Source organism: Felis catus, chromosome E1 (assembly GCF_018350175.1).
Source record: "Felis catus isolate Fca126 chromosome E1, F.catus_Fca126_mat1.0, whole genome shotgun sequence".
Classification (NCBI taxonomy): domain Eukaryota; kingdom Metazoa; phylum Chordata; class Mammalia; order Carnivora; family Felidae; genus Felis; species Felis catus.
In genome coordinates this window covers 9,100,685-9,117,250 of record NC_058381.1, presented here as the reverse complement: position 1 = coordinate 9,117,250, position 16,566 = coordinate 9,100,685, and the positions used below count along the sequence as shown (strand labels likewise).

The following is a 16,566-nucleotide window of genomic DNA, read 5'->3' as shown; positions in this document are numbered from 1 at the left end:
CTGTCCTTTGAACGTGCTAAGCATGCTGTAGCTTTCAAGGTCTTTGTTGTTTCTGTTTTGCTAGTGGTTGGGGCCTTGAAATGTCTTAATCTGACCCGCGGATCTGACCAGGGCTAAGGCCGAATGGTATGGGGTGAATGTCATTCTGTTAACACATTATATCAATAATCATACTCCAAAACCTGAGCTGACACTCGCCTTTTCATCAGATATTTATTGAGGACCTTCTGCGAGCTGGGCCTTGTGTTAGGTGCTGGGCATGCAAAGATGAGTAAGAGACAGGTTGTGAGAATTTAACAGTGTACCTGAAGTTTGTGTATGTGTGTGCGAGGGGAGGGGAGAAGATGGAGATAAAGGGTGGTTTTGTGGAGAAGGTAGCACATGAGCAAGGCCATAGACGGACCTGGATGGGTACAGATGGCAGGGATCCATGGACTTGGTTGACACATAAGATCTAACAAATTGGTGGCATCAGATTCCACTTAAAGAAAAATTTTAAGTTTATTTATTTTGAGCGAGAGCGCACGAGCTTGAGCAGGGGAGGGGTAAAGGGAGGGGGAGAGAAATAATCCCAAGCAGGCTCCGAGTTGTTGGCACGGAGCCGGGTGCGGGGCTTGGACCCGCGAACCACGAGATCAGGACCTGAACCAAAGTCGGATGCTTAACCGATTGAGCCACCCCGGCGCTCCCGAATTCAACTTTTTAGTATCGTTAACAGGAATGGGGTAGTTACATTTTGTAGCTGAATACTCCACACGTCTGGAGGCCCGCTTGGCTGCAGCCGTTGTGGGAAGGTTTTGTGGGAAGCATCTACGTCACCTGGCCCTCTCTCTTCTGCTGGTCACCACCAAAGGGAGCTCACACATTTCGTCCCTGGGTAAAACTTTCCTTCGGGACGTTTCACTGGAAGAACGCAAGCCGCTCATTTAAGATCCCAAAGGAACTGCTTAAACACTGGGTTTTTGCTTCCTATAAAGATGATCATTTCCCCATGTGTGGATTTCTTTCTTCACTGATGCTAGGGACGCTTGGCTGGCTCCATTGGTGGAGCGTGACTCCTGATCTCGGGGTTGTCGGTTCTACACCACGTTGGGTGTAGAGATCACTGAAAAATATCTAGTGATACTATCTGAAAAGGCATCAAAACAGTAAGTTCTCAGCATGACTTTTTCAGAAGTCATTAGCTAGGAACCAAATTGTAAGAGAAAAGCGTGATCACCTCTGGATCAGACCCCCCTCCTCCCCGCCCCGGCCAAAAAACCCCAAACAAATAAAAAAACAAAACAAAACAAAAATGCAAAAGCACAAAACCCGCGACAGAAGCCTCTGTGTTTCGCCACCTTGTGGCACTGCGACCGGACTGCAGGAAAAATAACCGCGGGATGGGAGGAGAGAGGACAGCCACGTCTTGAAGGTGAATGGCTGGCAAACCGGTACGGCAGTCGTGACCGCTGCCTCCCCACCATACACAAAATACCCCACGCTACCAACACACCCAAGCCTTCCAGCAACACACGGGTACAGCCTGTCGCTCTGTTCTCTTCCAGGGAGGTGCTTCATGTGGCTCTTCTCTTCCTCCGGGTCATCAGCGCCTGTGCCGACGGCAAGATCCGCGTTTACAATTTCCTAAATGGGAACTGTCTGAAGGTGATGAAAGTCAATGGCAGAGGTGACCCCGTGCTGTCCTTCTTTATTGAGGGCAACAGGTGGGTGGTAGGTGTGGAGGTCAGAGCCGTGAGCAATTCTGTTTGGATGATTTTCTGCTCCCCTGGGATACCAGCCTTGGCTTTGCTGGCAGGAGGAGAGAGGGGGCAGTGCTCTCCTCCAATTTTGGCGGTAGAAGGGTAATATTTTGGCGGTAGACGGGTAATATTTTGGCGGTAGACGGGTAATATTTTGGCGGTAGAAGCGTAATATTTTGGCGGTAGAAGGGTAATATTTTGGCTATACAGGGGTAATATTTTGGGTAATATTTTGGCGGTAGAAAGGTAATGGTCTTGCGGGGGACTAATCGGACTTTGCACAAAGCTTAGCAGTCGGGGTTCACATTGCTCTCAATTTGTTCCGGGTGTCTGGGCAAGTCAGGCCGTGAGTACACTAAGGCACTGCCGTGAATGTGTAGACCCTGCTTGGCTCCCTGGCCCTGCCTTCTCTGACCATCTGTCTCTGATGCCCACTTCTTCTTCTTTTTTTTTTTTTTTTAATGTTTATTTATTTTTGAGAGAGAGAGAGAGAGACAGAGCGTAAGCAGGGAAGGCGCAGAGAGAGAGGGAGACACAGAATCCGAAGCAGGCTCCAGGCTCCGCGCTGTCAGCACAGAGCCGGACTCGGGGCTCGAACTCACGAGCCGTGAGATCACGACCTGAGCCGAAGTCGGGAGCTTAACCGGCTGAGCCACCCAGGGGCCCCTTCTGATGCCCACTTCTAACGCAAGGAGACTTATGGGAGGGTGGGGGATGGCTATAGCGACCGGTCCAGTGTCCATTGGGGAAGAACTGAGCTGGTGGGTTTACAGAAACTAGAACAATGACTAATTATATATAGTATTACACTTGCTATATGCTAGGTTCGGGGTGATATTATGTGAAAATACCCAAATAGAATTGTCTTTTACACAGATCACTTGAGACATCAGTTAATCTCCCTGAACCATATTGCCTTCCCTTCCTTTTTTTTTTTTTTTTTTTTTTTGGTAAAGAACAAAAACCTGATGTTTTATTAATTTATTATTATTTTTTATTTTTTTTACATTTATTTATTTACTTGGAGAGCGAGAGAGTGGGGAAGGGGCAGAGATAGAATCCTGAGTAGGCTCCGTGCTGTCAGCCCGACACGGGGCTTGATCCCATGAACCACGGGATCGTGACCAGAGCTGAAGTCGGACGCTTAACCGACTGAGCTACCCGGGTGCCCCACAGCTGTTCTGTTTAAATTTAGGGCATGCTCAGAGACTTTGGGGATAATGGAGGGACAGAGGGAGCAAAGTCCTCTGTTACAGTTTTCCTCATCCCCATCACAGCAATAGAAACATGGTATTTGGATACTGTGCTTGAGAAAAAGAGTGAACTTCAAGACGGTGGGGTGCAGAGTAGCTAAGTTTTCTGTGTTGGGCACCCTAGGAACTTGGTACTCACTCCGTGAATGGAAATTCACTTAAAAATATTTTAACTTGAGGGCCACCTGGGTGGTTCAGTCAGTTAAACGCCAGAATTCGTCTCAGGTCATGATCTAGCGATTTGTGAGTTTGAGCCCCATGCACAGAATCTGCCTTGGGTCCTCTTTCCCTCCCTCTCTCTCTGCCCCTCTCCCACTGGTTCCCTCTCTCTCTCTCTCCCTCTTTCAAAATAAATAAACTTAAAAAAATATTTTATTTTATTTTTTTTAAATTTTTTTTTATTAAAAAAAATTTTTTTTTCAACGTTTATTTATTTTTGGGACAGAGAGGACAGAGCATGAACGGGGGAGGGGCAGAGAGAGGGGGAGACACAGAATCGGAAACAGGCTCCAGGCTCTGAACCATCAGCCCAGACAGAGCCTGACGCGGGGCTCGAACTCACGGACCGCGAGATCGTGACCTGGCTGAAGTCGGACGCTTAACCGACTGCGCCACCCAGGCGCCCCATTAAAAAAATATTTTAATTTGGAAAGCGAAGTAATCAGAACATATGGCCGCGCTTACACTTAATTTTAAAGGAAACGACCCTCACCGCCCCGCCGGCCACCTTTCATCACTCCAGATCCTCCAGTAGCCGACACCATCCTGCTTGTACACTCTCTCCCCCCCGGGCGCTGTTCCCTTGGCCTCGGCATTGGACACGACCGTGATTGAAATGCCTTATTTGGAGGCCCGGGCAGTGGTGGCCTTCACGCTCCTTTTGTGGGCGATCTTGTTGCTTTGGTTCCAGGATGGTGATCAACACGGAGAGCAATATTCTCATGTTCCAGTTTGAGAATGTAAAGTGGCAGTACTCCCCGGACAAGGCCCAACAAAAGAAGAAGGAGCAAGAAGAGGACAGGGAAGAAAACAGCCTTGTGGAAGTTCTCTCCAGGTCTAGCACTCAGGTTTCCAGCCTGAAGGACTCGTTATCCAGTCAACAAACTGTGACCCAGGAGTCCCTGTTAAGCAAACCACGCAGGTCCCGAATTTTCCAGAGGGCAACCAGGTTACCTACAGGTAAGAGAACTGAATCCCAGGCCACCTCAGTGTACCCGATGGAGTGGATGAGAGGGTGGCAGGATGAGTTTCTTTGTAGGGAAAGAACGAGCATACAAGTGGGGGAGGGGCAGAGAGGGAGGGAGACCCAGAATCCGAAGCAGGCTCCAGGCTCCGAGCTGTCAGCACAGAGCCCGACGTGGGGCTCGAACCCACGAACCGCGAGATCACGACCTGAGCCCAAGTTGGATGCTTAACTGACTGAGCCACCCAGGTGCCGCCATGATTTATTTTATTTAAGTTCATTTATTTATTTTGAGAGAGAGAGAGAGAGAGAGAGCGAGAATGGAGGAGAAGCAGAGAGAGAGAGAGGGAAAGACAGGATCCCAAGCAGGCTCCACACTGTCAGCACAGAGCCCCATGCAGGGCTCAAACTAAGGATCATGACCTGAGCTGAAATGAGGAGTCGGATGCTTAATCCACTGAGCCACCCAGGCGCCCGCCAATGATTTCTTGATAATGTAAATCTTCACCTTTAAGGAAGGTGGGAGCCCATTCTTTTTTTTTTTTTTTTTAATTTTTTTTTTCAACGTTTATTTATTTTTGGGACAGAGAGAGACAGAGCATGAACGGGGGAGGGTCAGAGAGAGAGGGAGACACAGAATCGGAAACAGGCTCCAGGCTCTGAGCCATCAGCCCAGAGCCTGATGCGGGGCTCGAACTCCCGGACCGCGAGATCGTGACCTGGCTGAAGTCGGACGCTTAACCGACTGCGCCACCCAGGCGCCCCATGAGCCCATTCTTTTTGATTCACCAACTGGTTAGCCAACTCAAGAGAATCTCCTGATTTTCAAGGCCTAGGTTTACAAACGTATTAGAATCTTTGTACAGTAGATAACTAATATCTACTATATACTTGCCATGAATACAAAAAGCAACCAACATCTGCACCCATCCAAACATACATTACATAATTATTTCCTTAAAACAGAGGCAAGATATTATTGTACCACAGAAAAATGAGCTATGCAGAATGTATTATCTCGAGAGCCCTGATTGATAACGTGCGTACCCAGAAAATATTAGTTATAAAGCAGATACGTGTGTGTGTGTGTGTGTGTGTGTGTGTGTGCGTGAGTGCTGTTGGGAATGCTATTTATAAGATGCACAGAGAATAAATTAGGAGTGAGCTACAGTAGCCAGACTCCTTCCTTTTACCTGTCCCCGATTTTGGCATGGGTAACTGGATCCCCAGATCTAAAGAGAACATCAAGAGATCATGTCCAGGCATACACTACAAATGATCAGCTCTCTCTTGAGGAGCCCAAGAGGTTTAGGTGATGCTTAGAGCTTGGCCATCAGTAGGAAAAGTGGGTGAGAGGAAGGGCAGGAGGGGATGTAGATCTTAGGCTCCGGATGACTTACCTAGTGTGACACAACAACAAACAAGGTGATAGTCTGGGTGAAAATCATTCGATGACCAGCTATGCGCCCCCCCCCCTTATGTAGACCTAATCGAATTATATAATTACTATGACTTCCTCCTCAATCTTCAGTAGGAGTGTTAACAGAGGCACCTCAAAGTCAAGGAAAGTCAAAATCACCCCGAAGATACGGCAAGGAGAGGGCGAGTCCTGTTTGTAAGGAAACAAGGGGCATAGATGGCGGGCAAGAGAGTTTGGAAGCAAAAATCCTTGCAGGGGATATGACAAACGGTGATACTTTATTCTGGATTAGGGGCAGGATCCTCTCTCTCTCTCTCTCTCTTGCTCGCTCCCTTTTCCCCATCTAGTTTTTCAGCAAGCCCATGACCTTGCTCATCTTTGAGAATTCAGAAGGGATAAAATGTCTGGCTTTTCTTAAGGGTGATTGGTTTTCCTTCATTGTTCCCTTACGCACAGCGTGAGAACTTCTGTAAGAGCTGCCTTTCCAGTTTTGGTCTCACAGCCTGCCTCCTCCCTGCCACTGAGACTTCTCACTTCTGGGACTATTGTGTCATCAGGAATAGAATGTCCCTTTGTTGTTTTGGAGAGACTGTGGTAAAGATTTAAAATGCCTTTCAAATATTTTTGGTTAATAGGATAGCACTTGAGTCGAACTCCCTGCAGAGACTAGCTTCAAGGTGAAGTTTCAGGAGGGCTCTACTAACAAGGGCTCTACTATATCCTTGAATATATGTATGTTTATGTACCTGTACAGGCATACCTGCAAGGGTAAAGTCTTAGCAGTGGCGTTGCCAAGACAAAGGATAACGGCCCTTAACAGTTAGAAAGGTATCGGGGCATCTGGGTGGCTCAGTAGGTTAAGCGTCGCACTTTGGCTCAGGTCATGATCTCACAGTTCGTGAGTTCAAGCCCCATATCGGGCTCTCTGCTGTCAGCACAGAGCCTGCTTCAGATCCTCTGTCTCCCTCTCTCTGCCCCTCCCTGCTCTCACACACTCTCTCTCTTAAAAATAAATAAACATAAAAAAAATTGGAAAGATATTGATATCGCACCCCTATGTTTATTGCAGCATTATTTACGATAGCCAAATTATGGAAGCAACCCAAGTGTCCATCAGTAGAGGAATGGATAAAGAAGATGTGGGGTGTGTGTGTGTGTGTGTGTGTGTGTGCATTTACCTGAATATATACATATACTATATACAAGTATATACATATATATACCCCACATATGTACATTATATATATTTGTGCATACACACACACATACACACACTGAAATATTACTCAGCCATAAAAAGAATGAAATCTTGCCATTTGCAACAACACGGATAGATCTAGAGGGTATAATGGTAAGCGAAATAAGTTAGTCAGAGAAAGACAAATACTGTATGATTTCACTCATATGTGGAATATAAGAAATCAAAGGAACAAAGAAAAAAAGATACCAAACAACAGACCCTTAACTATGGAGAACAAACAGATGGTTGCCAGAGGGGAGGTGAGTGGGGGGATGGGTGAAATAGGTAAAGGGAATTAAGAGTACGCTTATCTTTTTTTTTTTTTTTTTTTTAGCTCTGTTCCTTTTATTTATTTTTATTTATTTATTTTTATTTTTTCAATATATGAAATTTATTGTCAAATTGGTTTCCATACAACACCCAGTGCTCATCCCAAAAGGTGCCCTCCTCAATACCCATCACCCACCCTCCCCTCCCTCCCACCCCCCATCAACCCTCAGTTTGTTCTCAGTTTTTAACAATCTCTTATGCTTTGGCTCACTCCCAAGGAGTACGCTTATCTTGATGAGCACTGAGTAATGTACAGAATGGTCAAATCACTACATTGTACACCCGAGGCTAATATAATGCTGCATGTTGACTATACTGGAATTAAAATTTTTAAAAATAATACAAAAAGAGGGGAACACTAACATAGCTGATTGGATTTGGAAAAAAATTAGAAAGATATTGCCATAGTTATCCTTAAAAATGATATACCAATTTACAGTCCCACCAACAATGCATGAGAGCTCCCACCACACCCAGGCATGTCCAAACTGGGTTTTAGCCATCATTTTGTACTTGCTTATATGGTAAGTAAAAATAGTTTCTGCATTTCTTTGAGGTGGATCACTAACAAGCTAAATGTCCACCAGCGGGCAGTGATGAAGTAGATACGGAAAAATTCACACTGTGGAATACTCGCTAACAGCTAAAAATTGTATCATGAGGACCTACATGTATTGACTTGGAAAGAGATCCATGATATATTATTATACGAAAAAAGATACCCTAGTGAACAATGAGTTATCACAATTCCTTTTTTAAAAAATTTGGGGGGGTGCCTGGGTGGCTCAGTTGGTTGAGCGTCCGGCTTTGGCTCAGGTCATGATCTCACGGTCTGTGGGTTCAAGCCCCACGTTGGGCTCTGTGCTGACGGCTTGGAGCCTGGAGCCCGCTTTGGATTCTGTGTCCCCCCCCACCCCCACCCCGTTCCTCCTCTGTTCGCACTCTGTCTCTCTCTCAAAAATAAAGATTAAAAAAAATGTGAGTTTGTTGACACACAATGTTCCATTAGTTTCAGGTAAATGACATACTGATTTGACAAGTTAACACATTATGCTATGTCCCCATTACATTGCTATTACAATGTCATTGACTGTATTCCTTATGCTGTGCCTTTTATTCCCATGACTTAACTCATTTAGTAACTGGAAGCCTGTATCTCCCACTCCCCTTCACCCATTTTCCTCATTCTTCCCCCACCCCCTTCCCTCTGGCAACCATCTCTGTATTTATAGGTCTGATTCTACTTTTATTCGTTTATTGTTGTTGTTGTTGTTGTTTTTTTAAGATTCCACTTTTGAGTGAAATCTGGTGGTATTCGTCTTTCTTGGTTTGACTTGTTGCACTTAGCATCATACCCTCCAGGTACTCTCTGTGTTGTCTCAAATGGCACGGTCTCATTCTTTTTATGGCTGCTTAAACATCTTCATAATCCACTCATCTATTGTTGGACATCTACATTGCTTCCATATCTTGGCTATTGTAAATAATGCTATAATAAACATAAGGATGCATATATTGAGTTAGTGTTTTTGTTTTCTTTGGGTAAATATCCGATAGTGGAAATACTCCATACTGTTTTCCACCATGGCTCCACTGATTTGCATTCCTACGAACAGTGCACGAGAGTTCCTTTCTCTCCACATTCTTGCCAATGCTTATATCTTGTATTTTTTATTTTAGTCATTCTGACAGGTGCAAAATGGTATCTCATTGTGGTTTTGATTTGCATTTCTCTGCAAATTATTAGAGATGTTGAGCATCTTTTCATGCATCTGTTGACCATCCGTGTGTCTTCTTTGGCAAAATGTCTATTCAGGTCCTCTGCCCATTTTTTAAATTGGGGTTTTTTTTGGTGATGAGTTGTGTATGTTCTTTACATATTTTGGATATTAACCCCTGGTCGGATAGATCATTTGCAAATATCTTCCACCCTTCAGTAGGTTCCCTTTTTGTTTTCTTGGTGGTTTCCTTTGCTGGGGGCAAAAGCCTTTTTATTTTGATGTAGTCCTGATGTTCCCACCCCCCTCTTTTTATCTTTTTTTTTTTTTTTTTGCTTTTGTTTCCCTTGCCTTAGGAGACCTAGGAGACGTATCTAGAAAAATCTTGCTACGACTGATGTCAGACAGATTACTGCCTGTGTTCTAGGATTTTTATGGCTTCGGGTCTCACATTTAGGTCTTTAATCCATGTTGAGTTTATTTTTGTGTGTAGTGTTAAAGGGTGGTCCAGTTTCATTCTTTTGGTTGCAGCTGTCCAGTTTTCCCAGCACCATTCATTGAAGAGACTGTTTCTCCCCATTGTATATTCTTGCTTTCTGTGTCATAGATTGACCATATAATTACGGGTTTATTTCTGGGCTCTGTGTTCTGTTCCATTGGTCTATGTCTCTCTTTCTTTTTTTTGAATGCCAGCACCATACTGTTTTGATTACTACAGCCTTCTAGTGTATATTAAAATCTGAATTCTGATACCTCCAGCTTTGTTTTTCTTTCTTAAGATGGCTTTGGCTATTTGAGGTCTTATGTGGCTTCATACGTATTTCGGTGTTTTTCCTTCTAGTTTTGTGAAAAATGCTGTTGGTATATTGTTCAGGGATTACACTGAATCTGTAGATGGCTTTGGGAAATATGGATATTTTAACAATATTAATTTTTCCAGTCCATAAGCACGGAATACCTGTTTTCTGTCATCAATGTCTTATAGTCAATCCAATGTCAATTCAATGTCAATTCAATGTCAATGTCAATTTCTTTCATCAATGTCTTATAGTTCAGAGTATAAGTCTCACCTCTTTGATTAAGTTTATTTCTAGGCATTTTATTATTCTTGGTGCAATTGAAAATGGGAGTGTTTTTAAAATTTTTCTTTCTGCTGCTTCATTATTAGTGTATATAAATGCTACGAATTTCTGCTACTAATTTTGCATCCTGCAACTTTCTGGAATGCACTCACTACTTCCAGTAGTGTTTTGGTAGTCTTAAGGATTTTCTATGTATAGTATCATGTCTTCCGGAAATAGTGACAGTTTAACTTCTTTACCAACATGGACACTTCTTATTTCTTTTTCTTATCTGATTGCTATGGCTAGGACTTCCAGTACTACGTTGAATAAACGTGGTGAGAGTGGACATCCTTGTCTTATTCCTGATCTTAGGGTAAAAGCTTTCAGTTTTCACCATGGAGTATAATGTTGGTTGTGGATTTTCACGTCTGGCCTTTATTATGTTGAGGTATGTTCTCTCTACCCCCACTTTCTTGACACAATTCCTTTTTTTTTTTTTAAATTTTTTTAACTTTTTTAATTTATTTTTGAGACAGAGAGAGACAGAGCATGAACGTGGGAGGGACAGAGAGAGGGAGACACAGAATCAGAAGCAGGCTCCAGGCTCTGAGCCATCAGCCCAGAGCCCGACACGGGGCTCGAACTCACAGACCGCGAGATCGTGACCTGACTGAAGTCGGACGCTCAACTGACTGAGCCACCCAGGCGCCCCAACACAATTCCTTTTTTTAATGTTTTTATTTTTTGTTTTTGAGAGAGAGAGAGCGAGAGACGAAGCATGAGTGGGGGAGGGACAGAAAGAGTGAGACACAGAATCTGAAGCAGGCTCCAGGCTCTGAGCTGTCAGCACAGAGCCCGACGTGGGGCTCAAACCCACAAATTGTGGGATCGTGACCTGAGACGAAGTCAGATGCTTAACTAACTGAGCCACCCATGTGCCCCAAAACAATTCCTTTTTCTAAAGGAGAAAAACTGTGTTTTCATGTACACACATACACACACACACACAGAGTGGTTGATTCTGGGATTAAAAAGGACAGTGGGGAAGATTTTAGCATCTTAATTTTATTTAGTTTTATATGCTTTAGTAAAAATATTTAATATTTTACTATTTACTATTTTAACATCAATTTAACAATATTTAATCATCAATTCAATATTATAATTATTAAATACTATTTAATGTAATAATTTAACATTTAGTAATTTAATAAAATATTATTTATTTAACAAAGTGGACAGGGAGATATTTGAAGCTTTATCCCATTTTAGTATGCCCATACACAAACATCTTGGGATAAAACCTATTTTGTCAAGGAAAATTATATGTTCGGCACACTGTTGCATTTTATTTGCTAGTTATGCATTGGTATAGTTTGGGGTACAGATTGTTTTTAATGTTTATTTATTTTTGACAGAGAGAGAGAGAGGGAGAGAGAGAGAGAGAGACAGTGCAAGTGGGGGAGGGGCAGAGAGAGAGACACACACAGAACCTGAAACAGGCTCCAGGCTCCGAGCTGTCAGCACAGAGCCTGACACGGGGCTCGAACGCACGAACCGCGAGATCATGACCTGAGCCAAAGTTGGACGCTTAACTGACTGAGCCACCCAGGCACCCCACGTACAGACTTTTAATTGTTAGGTCAGACTAGACAATGACTTTCATGACTCAGTTATTCCTTTCATAAAATGGGGATAATGCTTTCAGTGTATCTGTGAGGTATTGGAGGGAGTGAAAAGCCCAAGTGAAAGAGAGATAATAGATTTGCTCACATGTGAAGACATCCTTGTTACTTCTAGGTAGTAGGCGCCTTGGAAGTCTTGACCGTCATGCAGCATGTCAGAATGAATCCCTTATCCCTGTCAAGTGACTTTTAGAACTGCTGCTATCGTTAAAAAACATTTTAGGAACTCTTGTTCAGGAAATGCCTTTTTTGGTCACATTGTGATATATTTAGGCTGTATATTTTGATGCAGTTTTGAGTTTGGAAAATGTCCGAAGATCATTTGGAATCAAATTTGATAAATAATTAATAAGATAGAGGTCAAACTTTGTGATGCAGTTTTTGTTTAAAAATAGAGATCGGGGGCGCCTGGGTGGTACAGTCGGTTACGCGTCCGACTTCAGCCAGGTCACGATCTCGCGGTCCGTGAGTTCGAGCCCCGCGTCGGGCTCTGGGCTGATGGCTCAGAGCCTGGAGCCTGTTTCCGTTTCTGTGTCTCCCTCTCTCTCTGCCCCTCGCCCGTTCATGCTCTGTCTCTCTCTGTCCCAAAAATAAATAAACGTTGAAAAAAAAAATTTAAAAATAGAGATCGGTGGGGCACCTGGTGGCTCAGTCGGTTAAGTGTCCAACTCTTGGTTTCAGCTCAGGTCATGATCTCACGGTCCATGGGACTGAACTCCATGTCTGGCTCTGTGCTGACAGTGCTGAGCCTGCTTGGGATTCTCTCTCTCCCTCTCTCTTTGCCCCTGCCTCGCTTGTGCTCTCTCTCAAGATAAATAAACATTAAAAAAAATAGAGATTTGTTACTATAAATTTATAAGGCCTATTTTGTGTGAATCATAAATGAGGTAGAAAGCACCTTCCCACAGGGAAGTCACAAAATGTGTGGAACATTGGGATCACATATGTTCCCTCCAAAATATGCATATCTAGAGCTTAATACACACTTGTACACAAATACCAGTATATTTCGTAAAAACTTGCCGTGTTGAATATGTCATAATTTCTAGTGTTATAGAGGATTTTTGCCCACATGATGGCATACCCATTGGACAACAAAGACCTCAGATGGGTTTAACTTTCATGCATAACGAATTACTATTTTTCATGGAACACTCTGACTTGCTTTTGTTTTCTTTTTTTGAAAAACCAGATGATGAGAAAATTCAAAAAGAAAGACTCTCCGTAGACATGATTAAGTGCTCGAAGAAAAAGTCCTGGCAAATCCCTATGTCACCTGACCAGTTCCTACTGACCGTTAATGCCCTGCAGCAGGCCCATAATTCGGGGGCATTTGCCTATCCCCGTAGGCCGCAAACCCAAGTCATCGATGCCCAGGGACCTTCAATTCCACACCCAAGGAAGGTCTTGAGTTTCAAAGGAAAATCAATCCAACACGCAGTTGATAGGTTGAGGCGCAGCGAGCCTCCCGTAGATGTGAAACAAACCAACATTCCCCTGGAGATCCAGAAACTGCAGCCCACCCTGAAGAACTCTTTGCACGGTCCCCGAGTCCAGTCCACCATACCCCAGCCCGTGATAATCCACCCCCGACTCACCGGCAGCTGCAAGGGTGAAGACCAAGTGACCAGCTCCATCGACGGGACCGTGCGCGCCTTCAGCCCATTAACCAGCATGCAGGTCATTAAACCGAACCGCATGCTGCCTCCACCAGCGGGCATGACAACCAAATCTGTCAAGAGAGAACGACCTCACTTCTGTACGACCCTTGACCCCTTTAGAGCGAACACTCAGTTCATGTTGTTGACTGTAAGGGAGGAGAAAGAGTCCAGGGAGGCCAAGAGGAAGGAGTATCAGGCCAGGAAGCCCAGTAAAGTGCTCGATCCAGAAAAAGCCAGCAAATCTGCATGGATCAGGAAGATCCAAGGCCTGCCTATAGATAATTTCCTGAAGCAAGGGAAAATAGCGGCTCCTGAACTTGGACAAAACATGTTTATCTGAACCAGCCTTGGGGCATGAACATCTTACAATAAACAGAAAACCAAGTGGATGTTGGGGTTTGGCTACTTGTTTTCTTTGTTTGTTTTTTTTGGACTGGCCCTTGGCAATGTGGGGAGTCCGAATTACCTTCCTAGAAGCCAAAGAATTGATATAATCAAAGTAAGAAAAGAGGGGGAACTGGGAGCTGGGAGCGATTGGCATCTGTGTTCCCACTGAAAACCACCGAAACTTATGAAAGCCCAACTTCACTGGTGGGAGATGGGAAAGTGATCATTGGAAATTGAATACCACTCATCATTACCAGTTTAGGGCTACCATTCTGATCGCACATGAATGATGGGGCTGTGTTAGAATAATGCATTGGAATTCTCGGGTATTTTTGCACGGAAGCCTGATGAAGTTCAATGAGCTCAGTTAAGCATCTAAAAGGAGATACCCTCAATGGGGTTGACCTATTGCATTGGAGAACGTTATGCGTTCTTTTCCTTCTCAGGGCTCTTATGGAAGAGAATTAGGCATAGACATCTTTTCTTCGAAGAGGGACACTAATATCAAGTGTGTGGATGTTTCTACTTAGACCTTCCAAGATGGTATTGGGGACCAGGCAGGTAAAAGAGGGCGGCACACTACTGGAGCGATTGGAGAGCTCAAGCCTCCTACTCCGTGGCTCAGCATGACCATAGGATGGTGTGAGATAGTAGAAAATATATATTGGTCTCTGCCCCCAGTTCCTGGCACAGAGCTCCTGAAACCCTTATAAATTCCTAAGTGATAAAGGGGCGCCTGGGTGGCGCAGTCGGTTAAGCGTCCGACTTCAGCCAGGTCACGATCTCGCGGTCCATGAGTTCGGGCCCCACATCAGGCTCTGGGCTGATGGCTCAGAGCCTGGAGCCTGCTTCCGATTCTGTGTCTCCCTCTCTCTCTGCCCCTCCCCCGTTCATGCTCTGTCTCTCTCTGTCCCAAAAATAAATAAAAGTTGAAAAAAAAAATTAAAAAAAAAATTCCTAAGTGATATGAACACCAGGAACATCTCTTCTTTTTAACGAGGCGACTCAGAGTGGGCTCCTGGATGGGTCCTCGATGGGGGCTGGTCGGTCACCAGAAAGCTTGGGAATTTTAGCCCCACCCCACATCGCTCCAGAGAGGAGAGAGGGGCTGGAAGTGGAGTTAATGATCCATCATGCCTATGGTGATGAAACCTCCGTAAAAATCTCAACAGTATGGGGTTCAGAGTGCTTCCAGATTGGTGCACACATCCATGCACTGGGAGGGTGATGCACCCCAACTCCATGGACCCTCCCAGGCCTTGCCTATATGTGTCTCTTTGTCCGGTTGTTCATCTGTATCTTTTAATAAGCGGGCACATGTAAGTGTTTCCTCGAGTTCTGTGAACTCCTCTAGCAAATTACTTGAACTCAAGAGGGAGGGTCATTGGAACCTCAAATCTATAGCCAGTTGGTCAGGAGCGCAGTGATAAACTGGGTTTCTAACTGGCGTGTGAAGAATGAGTGTATGTGAGAGACAGAAAGAGGGAGAGAGAGCTGGCACGCACGAGAGTCTTCTGGGACTGAGCCCATAACCTGTGGGATCTGGCTCTATCTCTTTAAAATGTCAGAATTGAATTGAATTGTAGGACACCCAGCTGCTGTCACTGAGAACTGCTTGGTGTGGGGCAGGAACTCCCACACATCTGGTGACCAGAAGTGAAGTGTTTTATGTGAGGAGTAAAAGAGACCGCAGAGAAGTACAGTAGGGAAGAAGTGGGCTTTTCCCTGCACAGCAGAGAGACTGAACTGAGACTTTCCTATACAGGTGGTAATGAATTCAAGTAGAACACAAACCAAAAACAACACAAAACTCCACAACCCACACACTGGATGGGGCGCCAAACACATGGCATGGGCAGGCTAGAGGCACAGGCCACCTCTTCAGGGCCTTCACTTTTCACCTCCAAGTGCGGGACCGTAATTCTTTGCCAAGGTTTCTCCTTTAAGAATTTATTTTTTTCATTATTAGGATATTAAGTTTATTTATTTATTAAAAAAGTTTTTTGGGGGGGCCCTGGGTGGCTCAGTCCATTAAGCATCTGACTTCGGCTAGGGTCATGATCTTGCGGCTGGTGAGTTCTAGTCCCCCGTGGGGATCTGAGCTGACAGCGTGCAGCCTGGAGCCTGCTTCGGATTCTGTGTCTCCCCCTCTCTCTGCCTCTAACCCACTCGCATTCTGTCTCTGATTAAAAACATTTTTAAAAAAAAATCTTCATTTATCTTTGAGAAAGAGAGACAGAGTGTGAGTGGGGGAGGAAGAGAGAGAGAGGGAGACACAGAATCCAAAGAAGGCTCCAGGTTCTGAGCTGTGAGCACAGAGCCTGACTCCGGGCTGGCATCACGAACTGAGAGTTCATAACCTGAGCGGAAGGCGGACGCTTAACCCAGGAGTCCCTAGGATATTAAGTTTAAACTAGCACCGGTAAATAGCCATGTAAAAATTGTGATTTCAACGTAAAGGATCCCCTGGGTGAAGGAAATGTGCTAATACACATTATTCTATGAGTGTTCCAGTAGCACGCTGATGTAGGTCAGGCAGATAGGATATTCTTATAATCACACCGTTACAGTCACAGTTTCAAAGATGATGTAAAAGTCTCTGGATTTCAGATCCTTCATGGAGCAAAATGACATCACCGGAGATTAAACTTAAAACAGTATGAAGAATTACACTTACTATGTGCTAAGCACACTTAACCCTGTTCGGATACCATCATCATCCTCACTTTACAAAACTGAGGAAAGACGTATATAGAGGTTATTGGATAGCTAGTACCCGGAGAAGCCGGGACTCAAACACACGCTCTTACCCGCTTTATTCCTTATTGTTTCCAGGCGTCGATTTTCCTCCCACAATAAAACTCGAATCCCCCGCCCTGTTCC

At 44.5% G+C, this 16,566-nt stretch overlaps 1 protein-coding gene across 3 annotated transcripts in view; it reads left to right on the top strand.

The window, feature by feature from the left end:
- CDRT1 (CMT1A duplicated region transcript 1) overlaps positions 1-13,685 on the top strand; it is a 34,315-nt gene extending 20,630 nt beyond the window's left edge. The window contains exons 11-13 of one of the 3 annotated variants that reach the window (XM_045045354.1): positions 1,548-1,706; positions 3,906-4,174; positions 12,828-13,685. In XM_045045354.1, coding sequence (XP_044901289.1) covers positions 1,548-1,706; positions 3,906-4,174; positions 12,828-13,636 — 1,237 coding nt within the window. In that variant the 3' untranslated portion in view covers positions 13,637-13,685. The remainder of the gene's footprint in view (positions 1-1,547; positions 1,707-3,905; positions 4,175-12,827) is intronic. The other 2 variants (XM_045045355.1, XM_045045356.1) reach the window with 2 other exon arrangements.
- Positions 13,686-16,566: the final 2,881 nt, after the last annotated feature.